Source organism: Schizosaccharomyces octosporus (assembly GCF_000150505.1).
Source record: "Schizosaccharomyces octosporus yFS286 unplaced genomic scaffold supercont6.3, whole genome shotgun sequence".
Classification (NCBI taxonomy): domain Eukaryota; kingdom Fungi; phylum Ascomycota; class Schizosaccharomycetes; order Schizosaccharomycetales; family Schizosaccharomycetaceae; genus Schizosaccharomyces; species Schizosaccharomyces octosporus.
The window spans coordinates 581,738-597,788 of NW_013185621.1; the positions used below are offsets into that span (position 1 = coordinate 581,738).

General features: G+C 37.1%; 9 protein-coding genes across 9 annotated transcripts; 5 read left to right on the forward strand and 4 right to left on the reverse strand.

The window, feature by feature from the left end:
- Positions 1 to 49: 49 nt before the first annotated feature.
- On the reverse strand, positions 50 to 2,588 carry SOCG_04296 (membrane anchored protein Mac1). Its single transcript, XM_013165138.1, has one exon. It carries the CDS (start codon positions 2,059 to 2,061, stop codon positions 274 to 276), a length of 1,788 nt encoding a protein of 595 aa, XP_013020592.1. The 5' UTR covers positions 2,062 to 2,588; the 3' UTR covers positions 50 to 273.
- A 693-nt stretch (positions 2,589 to 3,281) lies between these two features.
- Positions 3,282 to 5,419, forward strand: SOCG_04295 (acyl-coA-sterol acyltransferase). Its single transcript, XM_013165137.1, has 3 exons — positions 3,282 to 4,904; positions 4,952 to 5,046; positions 5,095 to 5,419. The coding sequence occupies exons 1-3, from the start codon at positions 3,426 to 3,428 to the stop codon at positions 5,132 to 5,134; spliced, it is 1,614 nt and encodes a 537-aa protein (XP_013020591.1). The 5' UTR covers positions 3,282 to 3,425; the 3' UTR covers positions 5,135 to 5,419.
- Positions 5,420 to 5,830: 411 nt separating this feature from the next.
- SOCG_04294 (phosphoadenosine phosphosulfate reductase) lies at positions 5,831 to 6,631 on the forward strand (the record flags this gene model as incomplete). The annotated part of the gene is made up of 1 exon (XM_013165136.1): positions 5,831 to 6,631. One exon carries the CDS (start codon positions 5,831 to 5,833, stop codon positions 6,629 to 6,631), a length of 801 nt encoding a protein of 266 aa, XP_013020590.1.
- Positions 6,632 to 7,001: 370 nt separating this feature from the next.
- SOCG_04293 (argonaute binding protein 2) lies at positions 7,002 to 7,949 on the forward strand (the record flags this gene model as incomplete). Its single annotated transcript, XM_013165135.1, has 4 exons — positions 7,002 to 7,188; positions 7,233 to 7,546; positions 7,592 to 7,649; positions 7,699 to 7,949. 4 exons carry the CDS (start codon positions 7,002 to 7,004, stop codon positions 7,947 to 7,949), a joined length of 810 nt encoding a protein of 269 aa, XP_013020589.1.
- A 252-nt stretch (positions 7,950 to 8,201) lies between these two features.
- On the reverse strand, positions 8,202 to 9,994 carry SOCG_04292 (WD repeat protein Crb3). The gene is made up of 3 exons (XM_013165134.1): positions 9,655 to 9,994; positions 8,549 to 9,547; positions 8,202 to 8,498 (listed from the first exon to the last, which is right to left on the reverse strand). Exons 1-3 carry the CDS (start codon positions 9,850 to 9,852, stop codon positions 8,367 to 8,369), a joined length of 1,329 nt encoding a protein of 442 aa, XP_013020588.1. The 5' UTR covers positions 9,853 to 9,994; the 3' UTR covers positions 8,202 to 8,366.
- Positions 9,995 to 10,261: 267 nt separating this feature from the next.
- On the reverse strand, positions 10,262 to 11,738 carry SOCG_04291 (uncharacterized protein). Its single transcript, XM_013165133.1, has one exon. It carries the CDS (start codon positions 10,958 to 10,960, stop codon positions 10,529 to 10,531), a length of 432 nt encoding a protein of 143 aa, XP_013020587.1. The 5' UTR covers positions 10,961 to 11,738; the 3' UTR covers positions 10,262 to 10,528.
- Positions 11,739 to 11,868: 130 nt separating this feature from the next.
- On the forward strand, positions 11,869 to 13,233 carry SOCG_04290 (myb family protein; the record flags this gene model as incomplete). The annotated part of the gene is made up of 3 exons (XM_013165132.1): positions 11,869 to 12,087; positions 12,163 to 12,245; positions 12,342 to 13,233. 3 exons carry the CDS (start codon positions 11,869 to 11,871, stop codon positions 13,231 to 13,233), a joined length of 1,194 nt encoding a protein of 397 aa, XP_013020586.1.
- A 112-nt stretch (positions 13,234 to 13,345) lies between these two features.
- On the forward strand, positions 13,346 to 14,233 carry SOCG_04289 (respiratory complex assembly protein; the record flags this gene model as incomplete). The annotated part of the gene is made up of 3 exons (XM_013165131.1): positions 13,346 to 13,493; positions 13,542 to 13,755; positions 13,834 to 14,233. The coding sequence occupies 3 exons, from the start codon at positions 13,346 to 13,348 to the stop codon at positions 14,231 to 14,233; spliced, it is 762 nt and encodes a 253-aa protein (XP_013020585.1).
- Positions 14,234 to 14,454: 221 nt separating this feature from the next.
- On the reverse strand, positions 14,455 to 15,825 carry SOCG_04288 (choline kinase; the record flags this gene model as incomplete). The annotated part of the gene is made up of 1 exon (XM_013165130.1): positions 14,455 to 15,825. One exon carries the CDS (start codon positions 15,823 to 15,825, stop codon positions 14,455 to 14,457), a length of 1,371 nt encoding a protein of 456 aa, XP_013020584.1.
- Between the last annotated feature and the right edge of the window lie 226 nt (positions 15,826 to 16,051).

A 16,051-nucleotide genomic window follows, 5' to 3' on the forward strand; every position in this document is an offset into this window, starting at 1 on the left:
CTTGTAAACTTCACGCGACTTCATTCTTTCTGCGGAATAAATACATTAAGCAAAGAACGGGTATATCCTTTGATGATCTATATAAGTATCTAGTAAATTAAATTACACATAAAGAGAACCAGTCGTTCCTGACGACCAGTGACGATTGTGAAGAAGTATCACAAAAAAGAAATAGAAACATCAAATAGAAAGCTTCTATTTGAAACAGCTATATCTTTTGAAATATTTTCAAAGGATTTTGAGAAGGGTTAGAATTCGAAATTCATACATTATTTAACGAATCATACGGCTGACACCATCACTGCGCTTATTGTTACGTCCACCTCGAAGGGGAAGTTCAAAATCGGCATTGCCAGCTAACTGATCCAATGTACTCGAAACGGGTGCTAGATTAGCAGGATTGCGAATCTCTGCTTTACTCATAGTTGGATGGATTGACGGACCAGAAAATGCAGACGCAAGACTGGCTTGAGAATGATTTCTAGATCTCTCCATTGTATTCCTAGCAGGCTTCTCAGCAGGTCGCTTATTAAATGGACGAGGTACACCCATAGCACTAGGAGGAGGAATGCTAGACGAGTCATTGAACGAACCATTCAATGATGCAGGTTTTCTGTGACGCTGAGCATTTGGTACACTGGGTTCAGAAGACAAACTCATGTTTAGGTTTTCTCTGGATAAGTTCTTTATAGGTTTCGTTACATTTCCGGGGATTGGGGGTTTCCAACCATTTACGCTTCCAGGACGAGAATGCTGTTTCTCAATCGGAACATCGGGAACTTGAGTTTGTCGAGTCGCTTTCATCGGAAGTTTGGTATTCTTGGCATCTAAAGCACGACTTGGAATATTATTGGACCGAGGGGCAAATGGTCGAGTAGCTTTCTCAGAAAGAGGATGTTCGTTAACGGGTGAAGATGGCTGTCCTTGAGTACCTCTGGGTTCAGCTAATCTCAAATCCGGATTAACATCAAAGAACGAAGAATAGGTATCATCACTGCTGGTAGGGCTAGAGTCAGATTTCGAAAATGGATCTGAACTCAGAAGAGGATAATTGCCTTGCTTATTCGTGTTCAAAAGAGGAAATCCGGGTACTCTACCGGTCTTATGAGGAGAATATTCCCTGTAATCTTGCTCTTGGGTATAAGATCCTGTGACATTATTGCTGAGATTAGAGGCAGAAGACTTTGCATAAGGATTATCGTTGTAACTAGGAATCTTCATAAGATTATCACGAGATCCTGAGTAACCAGAGTTAGTGCCAGTGGGAGTAATTAAAGAGAGGCTATTTTCTTGGACGCTCGCAGATGTGCCTTTCTTAAATGAAGAGTCTCCACGTTCAGAAGGAGGCCCCAAATCGGAAGCTGATGTCAAAGCATCATTAAATTTTGGAAGTGTAGCCGAAACGTTAGTAAGCTTGTCATCCATAGTAAGGGGATAATTATCCTTTTCTTTGTAAGCTGATAAGCTATCCATGGTCGCATTAGACTGAACAGCTTTTTCTTTGTTCTTGTGTGTATGCATACGAGAAATGGAAGAGCTACGGAAGCAAAGATTCAACAATGCAAGTAAGTCGCTTCCAACTGCGCCGGCAACAACATAAGATTGCCAAGTATTGTGAGGCAAAAACAAAGCAAGCTCGACACCCAATGCACAGCAAGTAACTAAGGTAGTGAGAGAAACAAACAGAATATTGAAGATATTCAAAGACTGTTTTACGACAAAAAACGAAAGAAAGACGAGGCACGCGCTGAGAAAAGACATACCACAGCCAATGATATGGGTAATCAGTACCTTGGAAAGGATATAGCGCTTGTCTCCTTTATAATAAAATTCTTGAACCAAAGAATCATCGATGGAGTAGCCAAAACTTGTTTTCGAACAATTTTGACCATTGTCTGAGCAAGTACCAAAAATACCCAGAAGATTACCGTTCAACTTTGCCAGCATCATCTTGGATGTGAGTTTAAAGGTAGCAGGGATAGAAACACTGCCGATAATTAATAAAGCAGTAGATATTAAAAGAAAGAGAATTGTTAGAAAAGCGAGAAGACCACGGATCATGATGAAACTAACTGGGTATGGGGAAATTGAGGGTAGAAAGAAAGGAAGATTAGAAGAGAAGAGGTTAGAACCAAACGAGAGTTATTCCTTGAGTAAAGAGAGAGAAAGTGAGAGTATTAAACTTTTTATGAAATTTTAGAAACGCAAAAAGCTATTTTTCCACCAACAAGAACATGCGTAAGAGATAACTATTCAAATTAAGTAAAGTCCAAGATAATCTATGCTTCCATGAAAAGGAAATCCAAATATATTACCGAAAGAATTAGGAAATAAAACGCGACAGATTACAATATAAGATTAATGTTCAAAGAAAACCGCGTTCAAAGTATATAAAAGTAAATAATTATATTACCCTTGGCGAATAATGGAAATAAATTGCTCACGAATAAAGTAAAAAGAAAGAAGCGAATAAAATACAATTAAAATGAAAAAGACCGACTTGAATTAAAATAAGTTCTTAAAGAGATCCGGCCAAAAGGTGTTGGAGGAGGTTAAACGCTGTGAGTAAATAAACTAATCGACAACAGTTTAGGGTAGGTCTTATCTGTGCCACTGATAAACAAACTCGCGAAGTACAACCAGTGTTGACATATGACGTTGATGTAAACAAATAAACAAATAAACAAATGAGCGTCAATATGATATTCGGGTTTCCCACAACCACCTAATGTTGAATCTCCATGATGAAGGACTGCCAAATAATACCTGTAGAATAGGAAGAGTATGATACTTACAACAACAGGACTGGTAGGATTCCTTCGAGGGAAACCATATGCAACTAAAATGTAATTGTAAAAATTTTTCAAAAACTCAGATGTGTGTAACACGAAAGTGACATAAACGAATAGTAAACAGAAGACTTATTTGAACAATTAGGGTATATGTAAAAAAAAAGCAGAAACGAGTTATATTAGAGGGTCGTTTTCGAAGAAACAAAATATGGGGAATGACGTGAGACTCCTAGTAGGAAAAAAGTAGTTCTGTACTTACACGATTTGATCTGAGGAATAATATTTATTATATGAGAAAAACGTTTGCTTTTCTAAGCAAGTGAATTCAATCATTTGCTTCATAAAAACTTGTACCTATACCGTACCATACATGGTTATGAACTCGAACGACTTTAGCGTACGTCACCCAAAAGTCCGAAGAAATAGTCATGGATGATGACTTAGTTAACTTCTTCCAAGTACCTTGTTTGTTATTATCTTTTATTTTTTTTACTTCTTTAGACTCAAAAAGAGAATTAAGATTGATTTATTCTCTAAGTAAGTATTTTGAATCAACGGTATTTGTAAATCATTGATAGTGTTTGTTGGAAAACCGACAAGAAAAGTACTAGAAAGGCTACTTATTGAAATATCATGGCGAAATCAGGTTTCTCACCGTCCCCTTCACCGTTAAGTGAAGATAGTTCTATGATTAATGTCGAAAGTATTCACCCCACAGTAAGTCTGTTAAAGGCATTGCCAGAATGCAATTTGGTAATGAAAAAGAAAGGGAAAGGAGAAACCAAAAATGAACCTGTCAATTGCAGCTTCTCTTTGAAAAGCCACAAAGAATTGCTCCTCTCTGGAAGAGTATACCATGATTATGAATTTAAACCTCGTAAATCAATTTTCGACCGCGTCACAACTCCACAAACATTCTTAAAAAATGAATTTCGTGGATTTTATGTTCTCTTTTGGCTTTCTCTGTTTGTTTGGATTGTCCAGTTATACGGCAAAAGCTACTGGTTGCGAAACAGCATTCTCGGGTTACCGCTTGCCAGAATTGTGTTTCGTCAGTTCTTCGTTTTATTTGGCTCTGATTTTGTTATGGTTCTCTTTACCTTGTTTTCTTTTGCCCTGCAATGGTGTATAGTAAAGCGATACATTGCGTGGTCCAACACTGGCTATATCATTCAACTCACCTGGCAAGCATGTTTTACACTGCTAGCTGTTTGTTGGGTCATTCATCGAAAGTTTCCGGTCATACAGTGCCTCTTTTTCACTTTGCATTGTGCCGTTCTCGTTATGAAGCAACATTCGTACGCCCACCATCTTGGCTATATGAGCACAGTTCGTACATTACATGAAACTTATGTTGATCTTTCGAAGAAAATTCGAAGCAGTCTTAAAGACGAATCAAACGAAGCAGAATCAGTGTCTTATGAATTGGAATATCTGGATCATACAGAGAAGATTAATGCTATCAAAGCTGATGAAGTTGTTGCATTAACTATGAAATATCTCGATCATTCATTACGAAGTGAAATTGGAAATGTCATTTATCCAAATAACGTGACTCTTTTAAACTACATTGATTACTTACTTATACCTTCCCTTGTCTACAGTCTTGAATTTCCCCGTGTTTCCAAAATTAATTTAAAATACCTGTCTGTGAAACTTATTACTATGTTTAGCGTCTTATTTACTTGCCTGGCCCTCGTCGACTGGTACTTTTTACCTGCTGCTGAAAGTATGCAAGGTTTAGATTTTGTTACTAAGCTTAGTCATGCTCCATTTTTAATGAGCAGAATTTTATTCCCTGCTGTTATACTTTACATGCTCTTGTTCTACCTTACATTCGATGTCATTTTGAACGCCTTTGCTGAAATCACGAAATTCGCAGACAGAGACTTCTATGGACCCTGGTGGAATACTGTTACGTGGGATGAATTCGCTCGACTATGGAACAAACCTGTCCACGTTTTCTTGATGCGACATGTATACCATTCTTCTAGGCAGGTGTTAAACAAGTCAACCGCTATTTTCTTCACCTTTTTATTGTCTGCTTTGGTACATGAATTCGTGATGTTCTTAGTCACTGGTAAACTTCGTTGTTATATACTGTTTTTCCAAGTAAGTAATTTGAACTTTTTCTGATTTTACCTACTAACCTTATCCAGCTCTTGCAATTGCCCTTATATAAGTTATCTAAAATGTTCGCCTTTGAACAAAGGGAATTACTTGGGAATTTATTCTTTTGGGTTGGAATTTTTACGTACGTTTTATTTTCTTCCATTATCACCCCAACTAACATTAATGACAGTGGCCCTTCGTTCATTTGTATTCTTTACATAGTATTTTAAAGGGCAGAAACATTCAGTTCTACTTTAGAGGAGGCAAATTTTCTGTAACATATTTTGTATACGCCTCTGTATCTTGTATCTTATGTTTTATGATATCTATGCACTGCAAGCTTTGATTTTTACGTTTTTTTATTGAGAACAATTACTCAATTATACAGATCCCTTTTTTTTTGTTTCTTGTTTCACTTCAACATGGTTTTCAGTTAGTATTATTTATCTCAATAATGGAGTATGGGAAATATTTTGGAATTTCTTTTCTATTCACAACTTCTGCTTGAGCTTAGAAGTTTCTAATCTTCCGTTTCCTTCAAGCAAAATTAAGCATGATTTAAATGAAGCTTATTTAAGAGATGTAAATAGTAAAATAGCGAAGTTTCGAACATATCATATTGGAGGTTTCATACAACGATAATTTAGTAAAGAGATAAAAAGACCATATCAAGATGAATCAGCATACACGTATCTTTTCCATTTGCTTCATATACTTTTGCATATATACCTAGAACACCGCTGGTGTATCGATTTTCTTATTTTTTGGGTTTTTTTTAACTTCCATATTTAAATATTTGTAGTTTATCCTACAAGTCAGTGTTTTAAGGGCGTTTTATTTCTAGCAAGTCTTCGCAGTTCCCTTAACCACAATAATCTTACTTTTTGTAGTTCTTCAGTGATCTTATACTCTTCTATTTACAAAAGATGGACTCTTCTCAAAACTCGACCCACTTAAGTGCACAATCATTATTCAATCCTGAGCACTTAAAATTCGTTAATAAACAGCTCTCCGAATTAAGTCCTCCTGATATTTTACGTTGGAGTAGATGGACAATTCCTCAGTTGTTTCAAACGTCTGCGTTGGGGCTTTCCGGATTGGTGATTTTAGACATGCTTTCAAAGATGGAAATCAAAACCCCAATGATTTTCATCGATACCTTGCATCATTTTAAGGAAACTATTGATCTTTTGGATCAAGTAAAGAAAGTATATCCAGAGGTTCCCATTCATGTATATCGTTGTGCTGAAGCAGCATCAGAAGAAGAATTCGCTAAAAAGTTTGGTGAAAGGCTCTGGGAAAAAGATGAAAATAAATACGATTTTTTGGTGAAAGTTGAGCCTGCCAATAGAGCTTATGCAGAATTAGATGTACTTGCCGTTTTCACAGGTCGTCGTCGCAGTCAAGGTGGAGAACGTGGATCTTTGGATGTTGTGCAAGTTGATGGACCTGTAATCAAGATCAATCCTTTAGCCAATTGGTCGTTCCAACAAGTTTATTCTTACATTAAGGAGAATAATGTACCCTACAATGTTTTACTGGATAGAGGATATCGGTCTGTGGGTGACTACCATTCTACTCAACCTGTGAAAGAAGGTGAAGATGAGCGCGCAGGACGCTGGCGTGGTAAAGAAAAAACTGAATGTGGATTGCATACACAAAGCAAATTTTCTCAGTATCTTGCAGAACTTGAAAGAAGAAAGAACGAAGAATCTAGCAATAAATAAAGAAAGCAAAAAGGACCATCACACCAGTTTTTGATTACCTGTTCGGTTTTAAGGTTTGAATTACTTTACATTTTTGTAATACTGTTTTTTATTACTCGTTAATTAGCTTTTGTCGTATCACTTTATTTGGGATTTATTCCTATTTTCTACCGACAATCACTCTTGGGAATTAAAGCGATTATAATGTTAAGGAACAAAGCTTGTTTCAATCTCGTTTTGGATGAATACTTTTAGAAAATACATGTAATCGTATATATTTCTCATACGTTTGTATTTAGACCAATTTAAGTTCATCCTTATAGGCTCCTTATCCTAACTTGACACTCCCGTTTGGTTCAAACTCGAACGAAACACCTGTAGCCGTGTAGTTATGTTTCGTAAAAAAAAGGTAGACTCAGTCCCAAAACTGTACAATCTGGGAAATTCGTTGAAAGACTTGGGACTCCAAATAACTGCAGATCGTCGGCTACGTAAATTATTTTCTGCAGACGAATTGTATGAATTTTCTATAACTAAAGACAAAGCCTACAATGAACATTATTATCAAGCTGTTTTAGGTAATTGTAATATATACTGTTTCTAGCACTAACATATATGAAAGAGCAAATCTACAACTGGACATTAACAGTGTGCATGCTTGAGGCCATTCCTATGTCTACAGATGTTTATAAGACGGATGAACCTTACGTACTCTTCTATACCACTAAAAATTGGAAAGAAAACAAGAAAGGAATGGTAATAATTATTCAGCCTTTTTCATATCCTTTAATATGGTCAAATAGGAATATTAGAGAACATGATTTAGGTGATGCAACTTTCGTCAACACGGTTTCTAAATGTGTGGATAATGGCTATGCCGTGGCTATCTTCACGCCTTCTGCCTTACTCTGGGATGCAGATAAAAAAGTTCCACGAGTACGAATGAATTGGTTTTGAGTTTCTTTTAACCTTGAATTTCAGACTATATCTTCATTTACCAGCACAGGAAAGCATATTACGAAGAAGAACTATATCCCTTGTAAGCGACATGGACCAAACATTTATGATAGATTATCTAACATTCATAGCCATCAAATCACCAGAGGATTATGTGACTAAAGGAATTGATTACATTCTTTCGGAATGTCAGGCCTCAAAGATATATTACATCGGCGCTGAATATGGTTCTCAACTCTTAAATACGTATTTAGACACTAATTGGGAAAGATTGTCATCGAGGACAGCATTTGTTATTCTCCTACAGAACATCACCTCGATGTTTGAGCTTAGTAACAAAAGTTTTATAGAATTCTTGTTAAAGGTTTGTATATTTATTTAACTTGTATATAAGCAAAGTTAACATATGTCTAGAACTCATGCAATTATCACCCTTCGGACACACCAAAGCACCAATTGCTCGAAGATATGACCGCAAGCACAGGCTTTAAGACTTACTCATGCGGTATGTAACCAAACAAAGAAGAAAACAGCAATTCTAATACTTTAGGGGAATATATCGAGCTTGTTTATGATGACATTACGAATATTTTACTTAAACAGATGCACAAATGAAAATACAATCATAAATACTTCCTAATGATGTTCTGTGAAAGTCTTTCAAACCACTAATATTGTGTTAAAAACTTAATTAATCCCTCACTGTACAAACGTTATAATCGACAGTTAGTGTCTATAGCAAAAAAAAAAAAACCATTTTTCCAAATTAATATAGTAAACCATATCCAAGTCCAAGTAATTACTTCTGAAGGTATTTTTCCCATAAAGCTTGATGTACCCCTCTTAGTTCTATAAACAGTCTTCTTGTTTCTTTGAGTTCCATCTCTGTAGATTCCGCTTTTGCACGCCACCCTGATTCTGTATTGTGAGTCTAAAGAAATTGTTAGTATTCTCTAAAGTTGCGAAAGACATTATGCTTACCATTAACTCAGAACTGAGACTTAGTGTGTCAGGTGCTTGCATTAATTCTTCTATACCATCATCATGGATCACCATATTCACATCTGAATACAGATAATCGTCCGTAATCATGCGCTTTAGGACGGGAAACGTATTATGAGTAGTAGGAATATAATTTACTTTATCAATCAAACATTTCAAGAATGTGACTGAAGTAGAATATTGAATTAGACGTCTTAAAACTTGACGGGAAACAACATCCCATACGAGAATACTACCACCTTTATCACCAGTGATAATTAAGGAAGCATCAAATGATAAAGTGATCGTTGTGATGGGTGAAGTACTAGTTACTGTATGGGCATCCTTACTTTCATTTGCATCCACAACTCTGCCCAATCCGCCTATTGCTGAAGGAACAGAGGATGGAATAGTAATATTTTTCGACACATTAGGGTTATTCTCGGAATGGGCAGTTGAACTCGTGTATAAGGGAATCCAAACAAGACCTTTGTCGTTACCGACATATATTACACGTTCTGCAGGGTCAATCGTCATACAAGAAGGCATGCTACTGAGAGCGATGGTAGTCAAAAGGTTACCGGTACTAACATCCCAAACACGCACAGTGCTATCTTCACTAGCTGTATAAAGACGGCTAGATATGGAAGGTCCAGATCCATTGATTAAAGAGACAATCGCTCGCTTGTGTCCAGAGAAACTCCTAAAAGGTTTAACTGTAGAGCCTGCCATACTTGACCGATCGGTCAAAGAAGACATCAACCAGACATTGATGTCTCCATCATTTGAAGCTGTATGAATCAACATCCCATCACTAGAAAAGGAAACATGTGTTAAAGGTTGATAATGGGCCCGAAAAGCATGAATTAGAGCACCCGACAGGATTGACCAAATGTATAGGCTGCCTTTCTCTGTACCACCTACTAACCAAGAGTCGCATGGACTGACGGCAGAAGAGATAATTGTTTCTGGAAGAATAATAGTCTGGTCCAAATTTTCCTATAAAATTGGGAGTTAGTCCTCTGATCAACTGGTTACACAGCTGGAAAAAGTCTTTTCTCGTAAAAAGAAAGCTAAAACACTAACAAAACAGTCTAAAATCTTACCTTTCCAAATCCGTGTACATTTAATTGCGGTCTACGTCTTTGGAAGGACAACAAATGTGTTTTAGTAGAACAAGCAGCTTGTGGAAATGGGGTACTTTGACGAAAAGTACGGACCAACGTCCCAGTATGCAAATTATGAGCGATTACATTGGTCGGTTCATTTTCAGTTGCCGCGTATCCCGATAATAAAAGCTCCATCAAGAATAGTCAAATGTTGGTTCTTTAAACGTGAATATTTGGTACTCAACCTGATTTTCGAATAAGGATGTACAGTAAACTACGGTAAATGATTTGTAGAAAAGCGATATATAGCTAATTTAAAGCCAAGAGAAAAACGGTGTGATTAATAAAATAAAGCGACAAAATTAAGCGATATACTTCAAGGACGAGTACTGGACGTGATTTTTGGCTTAGTGTGGTTTTGGATTGGTGGTCTACAACTAGGCCAAAGGTGATTTAAATTGCAACATTAATATGGCTGGAAAGAAATAAATGAATCATTAAAATAGATGTAGTTGACTTGAAAAAGCTACCATAGTCGTTACAAGTAGGAAAGACTGTTTACCATTTAAAGTCTTTATATTCATTTTGACCCTATGAGAATGTTAACCTAATATAAAAAATACACTTGTCAATAAATTAATTAAATTGGAGACTAAGGAAATATTAAAAATGCCAATTTCTAGTCATCCTAGTCAGCGAAAATCACTAAAAGACGTGAATGCAGAGTTAGGATATAACTTGCTTTCTCTGATTTTTCAGGTTTTTAGAGAAACATCTAGAAATTCCCTTAATATTTAACTTACTTACAGTTGCAATGAACTCCGTTCTTCCTACCCATGATGCCATAAATAAATCAAGCTTTCATATACACTTAGTCGGGTCTACCACGAGAAACGCGATGACGAGAGTAACCCTTTTCATGACCATATTGTCTCTTTTCTTGGGAAAAAGGAGACTTCTCTTCATCCTCACAACTTTTAGACCGTTTTCGTGAGGGCGGTGGTGATATGTCTCTTCGTCGATTCAGTCTACCACTGGGTGAAGGTGAAAACTCGCGTCGACGTTGCTTTCCCTTTTCTGCTCTCCTGGATCTCTCTTTAGCATCTTCAGTTCTGTTTTCCACGTTTGAGTTGTGAGATCGAACATTGCGCATCATATTGTTTATAAAATTTGTATTGGGCCGCAGCTTTTGACCATTCGAGCTCTGAGAGCTTGATTCTCCACTTTCGTGTAATTTATTTTTCTTTTGGGCTTCTATCACTAACAACTTCGCGATATACTCATCAAACGTATAGCCGGCCATATTTCTCTAGAAATTCTACCTCCTAAAGAAAAAGCGCTTGCTTATAATAGAAAAAAAATTGCTAAACATCAAGAAATAGCTCGCAGATACTCCAGGTCTAACAATTCTAACTACTAACTGAACAAGAAAATGGCTATGGCGTTGCGTTGGTTCCTTGTAGTAAGGATTGAATAATTTTTAAGAGGGATATTTTGCAAGCAATAGTCGACCTTTCAAGGAAAATATCACTAAAGAAATAAAACAATTATTAGAATTAATATAGACAAGGAAGTCACTGAAAGAGTTTTTTGGTACGACGACCTCTTTAAATAATAAAATGAAGGAAAGCGTGAATTACGAACAAGCTTAGTATCTTTTTCCCTAGACTTTTTAGATCCAAAAGGTTTTGGGTAACGATTCTTGATATATGATTTCATAACATTGTTTACCATGTTGAACAATGACGGACACTGTTAAGTTGACGCTCTGAGAAAGGACTTCTGGCCGTATTTTTGTCAAATAAAAGCAAACTTATTAAAACATATCATGTGGTCTTCTTTTCTCCTCGTTTATGTCTTATAATAGTCCTTTGTTTACATTCGGTAACTTACAAGAGAAGCAACTTCATGTTAATCTTTATGATGCTTTTGCATTAGAGTAGGAGATACAAAAGTCTCATAAATTAACTTATTAAAATAAAACCCACCTAAATAAAGTAATCATTCTTTACGACTCACAATTAGTATTCTTTTTGAAAATGCTGAAGGTAAAATGGACCCCACATAGTACAGCGTTAATGGGGGTCCCTAGTGGTAATGTAGCATTCGTAGTAACTTTGCATCTGCCTTATTTATTTGCCATTCCTAATTTTACGCTTCAAGTATCCATACATTTTGTAAAATATACCTTTGAAGAAGGTTGAATTGACCATGGGGTCTTTGAATACGTCGAAAATGCCGACGGAGTTGATAGACAACCAATGCGTCGATTTATTGAATGGATCTGTCTTGACGGAGGATGATTCAAGGAAAAAAGATGATTTAGAAGGGTTTTCTGTTCCAAGAGCACGGAAGGTTACAAAAACTCGAAAACCAAGAGTAAAATGGACTGAAAAAGAAACAAATGACTTGTTGCGTGGATGCCAGATTGTAAGTATTATGGAATTCTACAATTCATTTGGATTAATTTTTTTTTTGCGAATCAATAACTAACCTAGAAATTAGTATGGTGTGGGCAATTGGAAGAAAATTCTAATGGACGAAAGATTTCATTTTGTAAATCGCTCTCCAAACGACTTGAAAGATAGGTAAGTACTATTACAAGACTGTTTCATATGTTTTATTCTTTATACGAAAAAAGAAAAATTGTAAGCATATAATAGCGTGTACTAATGCTATGATAGATTTCGAGTTATCCTGCCAGAAGATTACAAAAAGTTTTATCCAAATGCGAAAACACATATGGGGAAAAACCAAAAGATTCCTCATACGCCAGGAATGGCAAAGGCATCTCGTAAAGAGCGAAAACAGTTTACGCCTGAGGAAGACGAACGGCTGCTGGAGGGATTTTTTTTACATGGTCCTTGTTGGACGCGAATCAGTAAGGATGCAAGTTTGGGTTTACAAAATCGGCGAAGCACTGATTTACGGGATCGGTTTCGTAACGCGTTTCCCGAACGGTATGCTGCTGCCGGGTTCAAGTTGAAAAATAATCCGGGCTTGCGTCCAAAATACGACCAAAGTAACTATCTAATGAACGATCCTTCTTCAACCGAAGCTGCTGCTGCCGCCGTTGCAGCAGTCGCAGCTGTGGCTGCTGACCGTCAGGAAACACCGTCCCAAAATACTAGCAAGGATACCGCACAAGATCCTTCTACTGTACCCGTTACTTCTGATGATTTATTAGAATGGTCAAACCAAAGTTTGAATTCTTCCTTTTATAATACTGATCGGCAGCAGCCCCGATATGCCAGTGATTCCTTCTTACTCAGCCAAGCATTGCCCGAAACCTTTCCATCGAATGCTTTACACTCTTTTCCGCCTTACGATGCTTTATTTCCTACTGGAAACTCTTCGTCCTTGCCTCCTGAAGCACAGTCATCAGTTCAGTCATTTCCGTTCTCTGTACAGCAACCTCCTGTGCATTTGGAACCACCACTAGAGTCAAATCAAATTCATTCTTCATTGTTTTCGACCCCTAATGTTGCTGATCTCCATTCTTTTTCACAATTTCACCAGCCGCATCAGCAACCGTCTATCCCACCCGGGGAATTGCCGTGGGTTAACCGAGGGTAGTTCGCTTTCCCCGGAAACACTGGGCTCTAAACTCCATACTGGGAAAGTTGGAAAAATTTGTGATTTTTTCATTTTTTGTTACACTTCTCATAACAATATATACTTAAAAAAAATGAATGGCATAAAAATGTCACTCGTCTCTCCAAAATGGCATTCCGCTAATATAAATTTGGGAAAGAATGTAAAATCATTGGGACCCTTGACATTTTCTCGATTTATGAGTCAACAACCGATTAGAATGTTAGACATCCCCTTTATGCGTATGAAAAAAAAATTGTTTTTGCTTCTCTAACCCGCATGTTCTCTAGAATGTTATGTGGAACCAAAAGACAATTATTCTCTGATGACACACCCTATTAAAAAAGTTCGGCAATGGTGGAGATCTCTTCGTTATAGAAATATAAATATTTATAAGAGTCGTTATTATTTACGCCGGAATTTTCCCAGTCGCACATTTACTATGAAATCAATAATCGGGGAGGCCGTTCGTCTACACTCTTCTGTCAACAGTGCTTTAGCTAGGTAAGCACATAAATCTTGATTTAATGAAGGGATATTATTTCTTGTTATGGTCGAATTAGGTACTAATCTATTTATTAGCCATGATAGTCAGGTCTTAGAAAATAACTGCACCATTCGTGCTGCCCAACTTCTACGAAAACAATCAAAGCAATTACCTAAATGTCAATGGAAAATTGAAAAATACCTGAGCCCTCCGAAATTACTGAACATAACCTGTGCGCAAGCGGATATGCAAGGAAACGAATGTTTCATTCAAGCTGTTGTTCGATTACACACTCTTCAATCCGTAAGCCTTGATCAAGCGTCTCCCTCATCAACACATTTAAAAGAAGAGATTGAGAATGTTGTTATTCAACAGTGTTCATGGATTCCTCCAGTACGCTGGCAATTCTGGGGTCTAGTTTCTTCCACACCTGAAACAGCTGTGAAAAAGAAACTTCCTGATGGACAAACCGCCTTTATCGAGCCGAAAGCATAAGTAAGAACTGTTGTTTATGAAACCAAAGTAGTAATTTTTTTGCGTTTCTTAATTTTGTTAATCATTTACATAGTGTAGTGTTGAAAAATTAAATTAATTGGTACATTCTGTATATAAGACTCATAATGAGTTTATTAGATCTTAAACATTAGTATTCTCATAAGATAAATGTCGGCCCTAAACTATCGTAATTAGTCAATTAAGTCAATTAATAAGTTTAGTTAGTCATAAGGAAAGGTCGAACGGTTGTTAGCATTTAAACCCAAGGCAGCACTGGTCTCGTAAAATAAATTAAACTTTTCCATGCTATAATTGATATAATCAAAAGAGGTTGAGCCAATGGGTGGAACATTAGTAGAGTCAACTTTTGGGGGAGAAACATCGGTTCTGTCTTCTCGTTCACTGCTTACGCTAAGATCTTCCCAATCGTCGTCGGCTTCTTCACATTGCATAACGCCCCATAAAGCCCAAACAGCGTTTACCGCTGGTGAAACAGCGCGGACTGCTTCTTCCAACTGTTGTAGCAGAGTAGAGAATTCGGATTCAAGAGGTTCGGAAAGGTTAGACGTTAATTCGGAAGCATCTTTTACCACCAAGTTCTTATGAAACACGGCGCCTTGTTCAACATAAGCACGATAAAAACGCTTGCGGTCTTCAAAAGTGGGGTATCGAGAACGATTCATCAAATGGCTATGTGTAGGGTGATGATAGTTAGCCATCCATTCGGCAAAGTAATTTGCAAGATCATAGGCTCGTACATTGGGACCAGCATACTCAAAGTCAACTGGAACAAGTATGTGATGCTTATTTTCTGGTTTTAAAGATCGACGCTTAGTTTTTATCTGCAAAATATTGCCATATTGAGTATCATTATGGGAAAAGACATTCTGCAAGGAGGTCCATTGCTTCTTATCATTAGACCAGTTAGAAAACCATTGAAAATACTGATAAAAATCTTTTCCAAAATCGTCCAAAAAGTTTACAGTAATTGATAAAGGATGTCTCCGATTTTGTAAATTTTTTCTGGCCAAAGGAAGCCAACTAAAGCAAAACTTCCATGCGTTAGGCAATTCATATTGCTCAGTTGGTGTTAACTGGATAACATTATGGAGTTCAGAGATACGGCGTGCCACGTATATAGAACGTACCGGATCTCGAATTGTCTCGGCTGTCAGCGTGGTAGACTCCATATATTGTTCGAAACGTCCATTGCCAAATTCACCAAGCAAACGTGGACCAATACTATGCTTGGCTAGTCGTTTGAGATTCTCTAGCTCAGTCAAACGATTAATAAACATTTCTGCGTTTGGTCCATAAATACGAAGCAAGAGCTTGATCGCTTTGAATCCTTCAGGAGGTGCGATGTAATAGACGGCATTGGTTAACGCACCTGAAATTCTTTGAATTATGAGAGTAGGGTGAGAAGCTGCAGGCACACGGGACCAAGTAGGGATAGCTAATTTGTGAATTGCCAGTAAAACCTTGTGTCGAAAAACATGATCAGGATCATCACTATGTAGTAGACTTTTGCATTTTTTGGAGACATAAGTATGATCAAAGCAAAAATCTTCCTCTTCGGGTAAAGCAGGCATTTTTACGGGGTCAAGGTGAAGCATAGATGAAGGTTCAAAAGGGACTATGACTGAAAATCTTGAAGTAGTGGTTATTCGAACGATATTTGGTATTCTCAAACGATTTCCACTGGGTACTATTCGTAACAAATCCAAGACGTTGGGTAAGCTATTGGAATATACTTGTACGAAGAACAGAAAGGGATTAAGTATTTAAAAAATGTTATCAACGCTAATTGAAAGCAAC

Excerpts from the sequence above, each read along its gene's own strand:
- SOCG_04292 (XM_013165134.1), bottom strand. The coding sequence starts at position 9,852 with ATGGAGCTTTTATTATCGGGATACGCGGCAACTGAAAATGAACCGACC. Across the intron at positions 9,548-9,654 it reads ATGTACACGGATTTGGAAAG|GAAAATTTGGACCAGACTAT; the intron begins GTAAGATTTTAG and ends CCAATTTTATAG. Across the intron at positions 8,499-8,548 it reads GTCTCAGTTCTGAGTTAATG|ACTCACAATACAGAATCAGG; the intron begins GTAAGCATAATG and ends CAATTTCTTTAG.
- SOCG_04296 (XM_013165138.1), bottom strand. The coding sequence starts at position 2,061 with ATGATCCGTGGTCTTCTCGCTTTTCTAACAATTCTCTTTCTTTTAATA.
- SOCG_04291 (XM_013165133.1), bottom strand. The coding sequence starts at position 10,960 with ATGGCCGGCTATACGTTTGATGAGTATATCGCGAAGTTGTTAGTGATA.
- SOCG_04295 (XM_013165137.1), top strand. The coding sequence starts at position 3,426 with ATGGCGAAATCAGGTTTCTCACCGTCCCCTTCACCGTTAAGTGAAGAT. Across the intron at positions 4,905-4,951 it reads GTTATATACTGTTTTTCCAA|CTCTTGCAATTGCCCTTATA; the intron begins GTAAGTAATTTG and ends AACCTTATCCAG. Across the intron at positions 5,047-5,094 it reads TTTTGGGTTGGAATTTTTAC|TGGCCCTTCGTTCATTTGTA; the intron begins GTACGTTTTATT and ends CATTAATGACAG.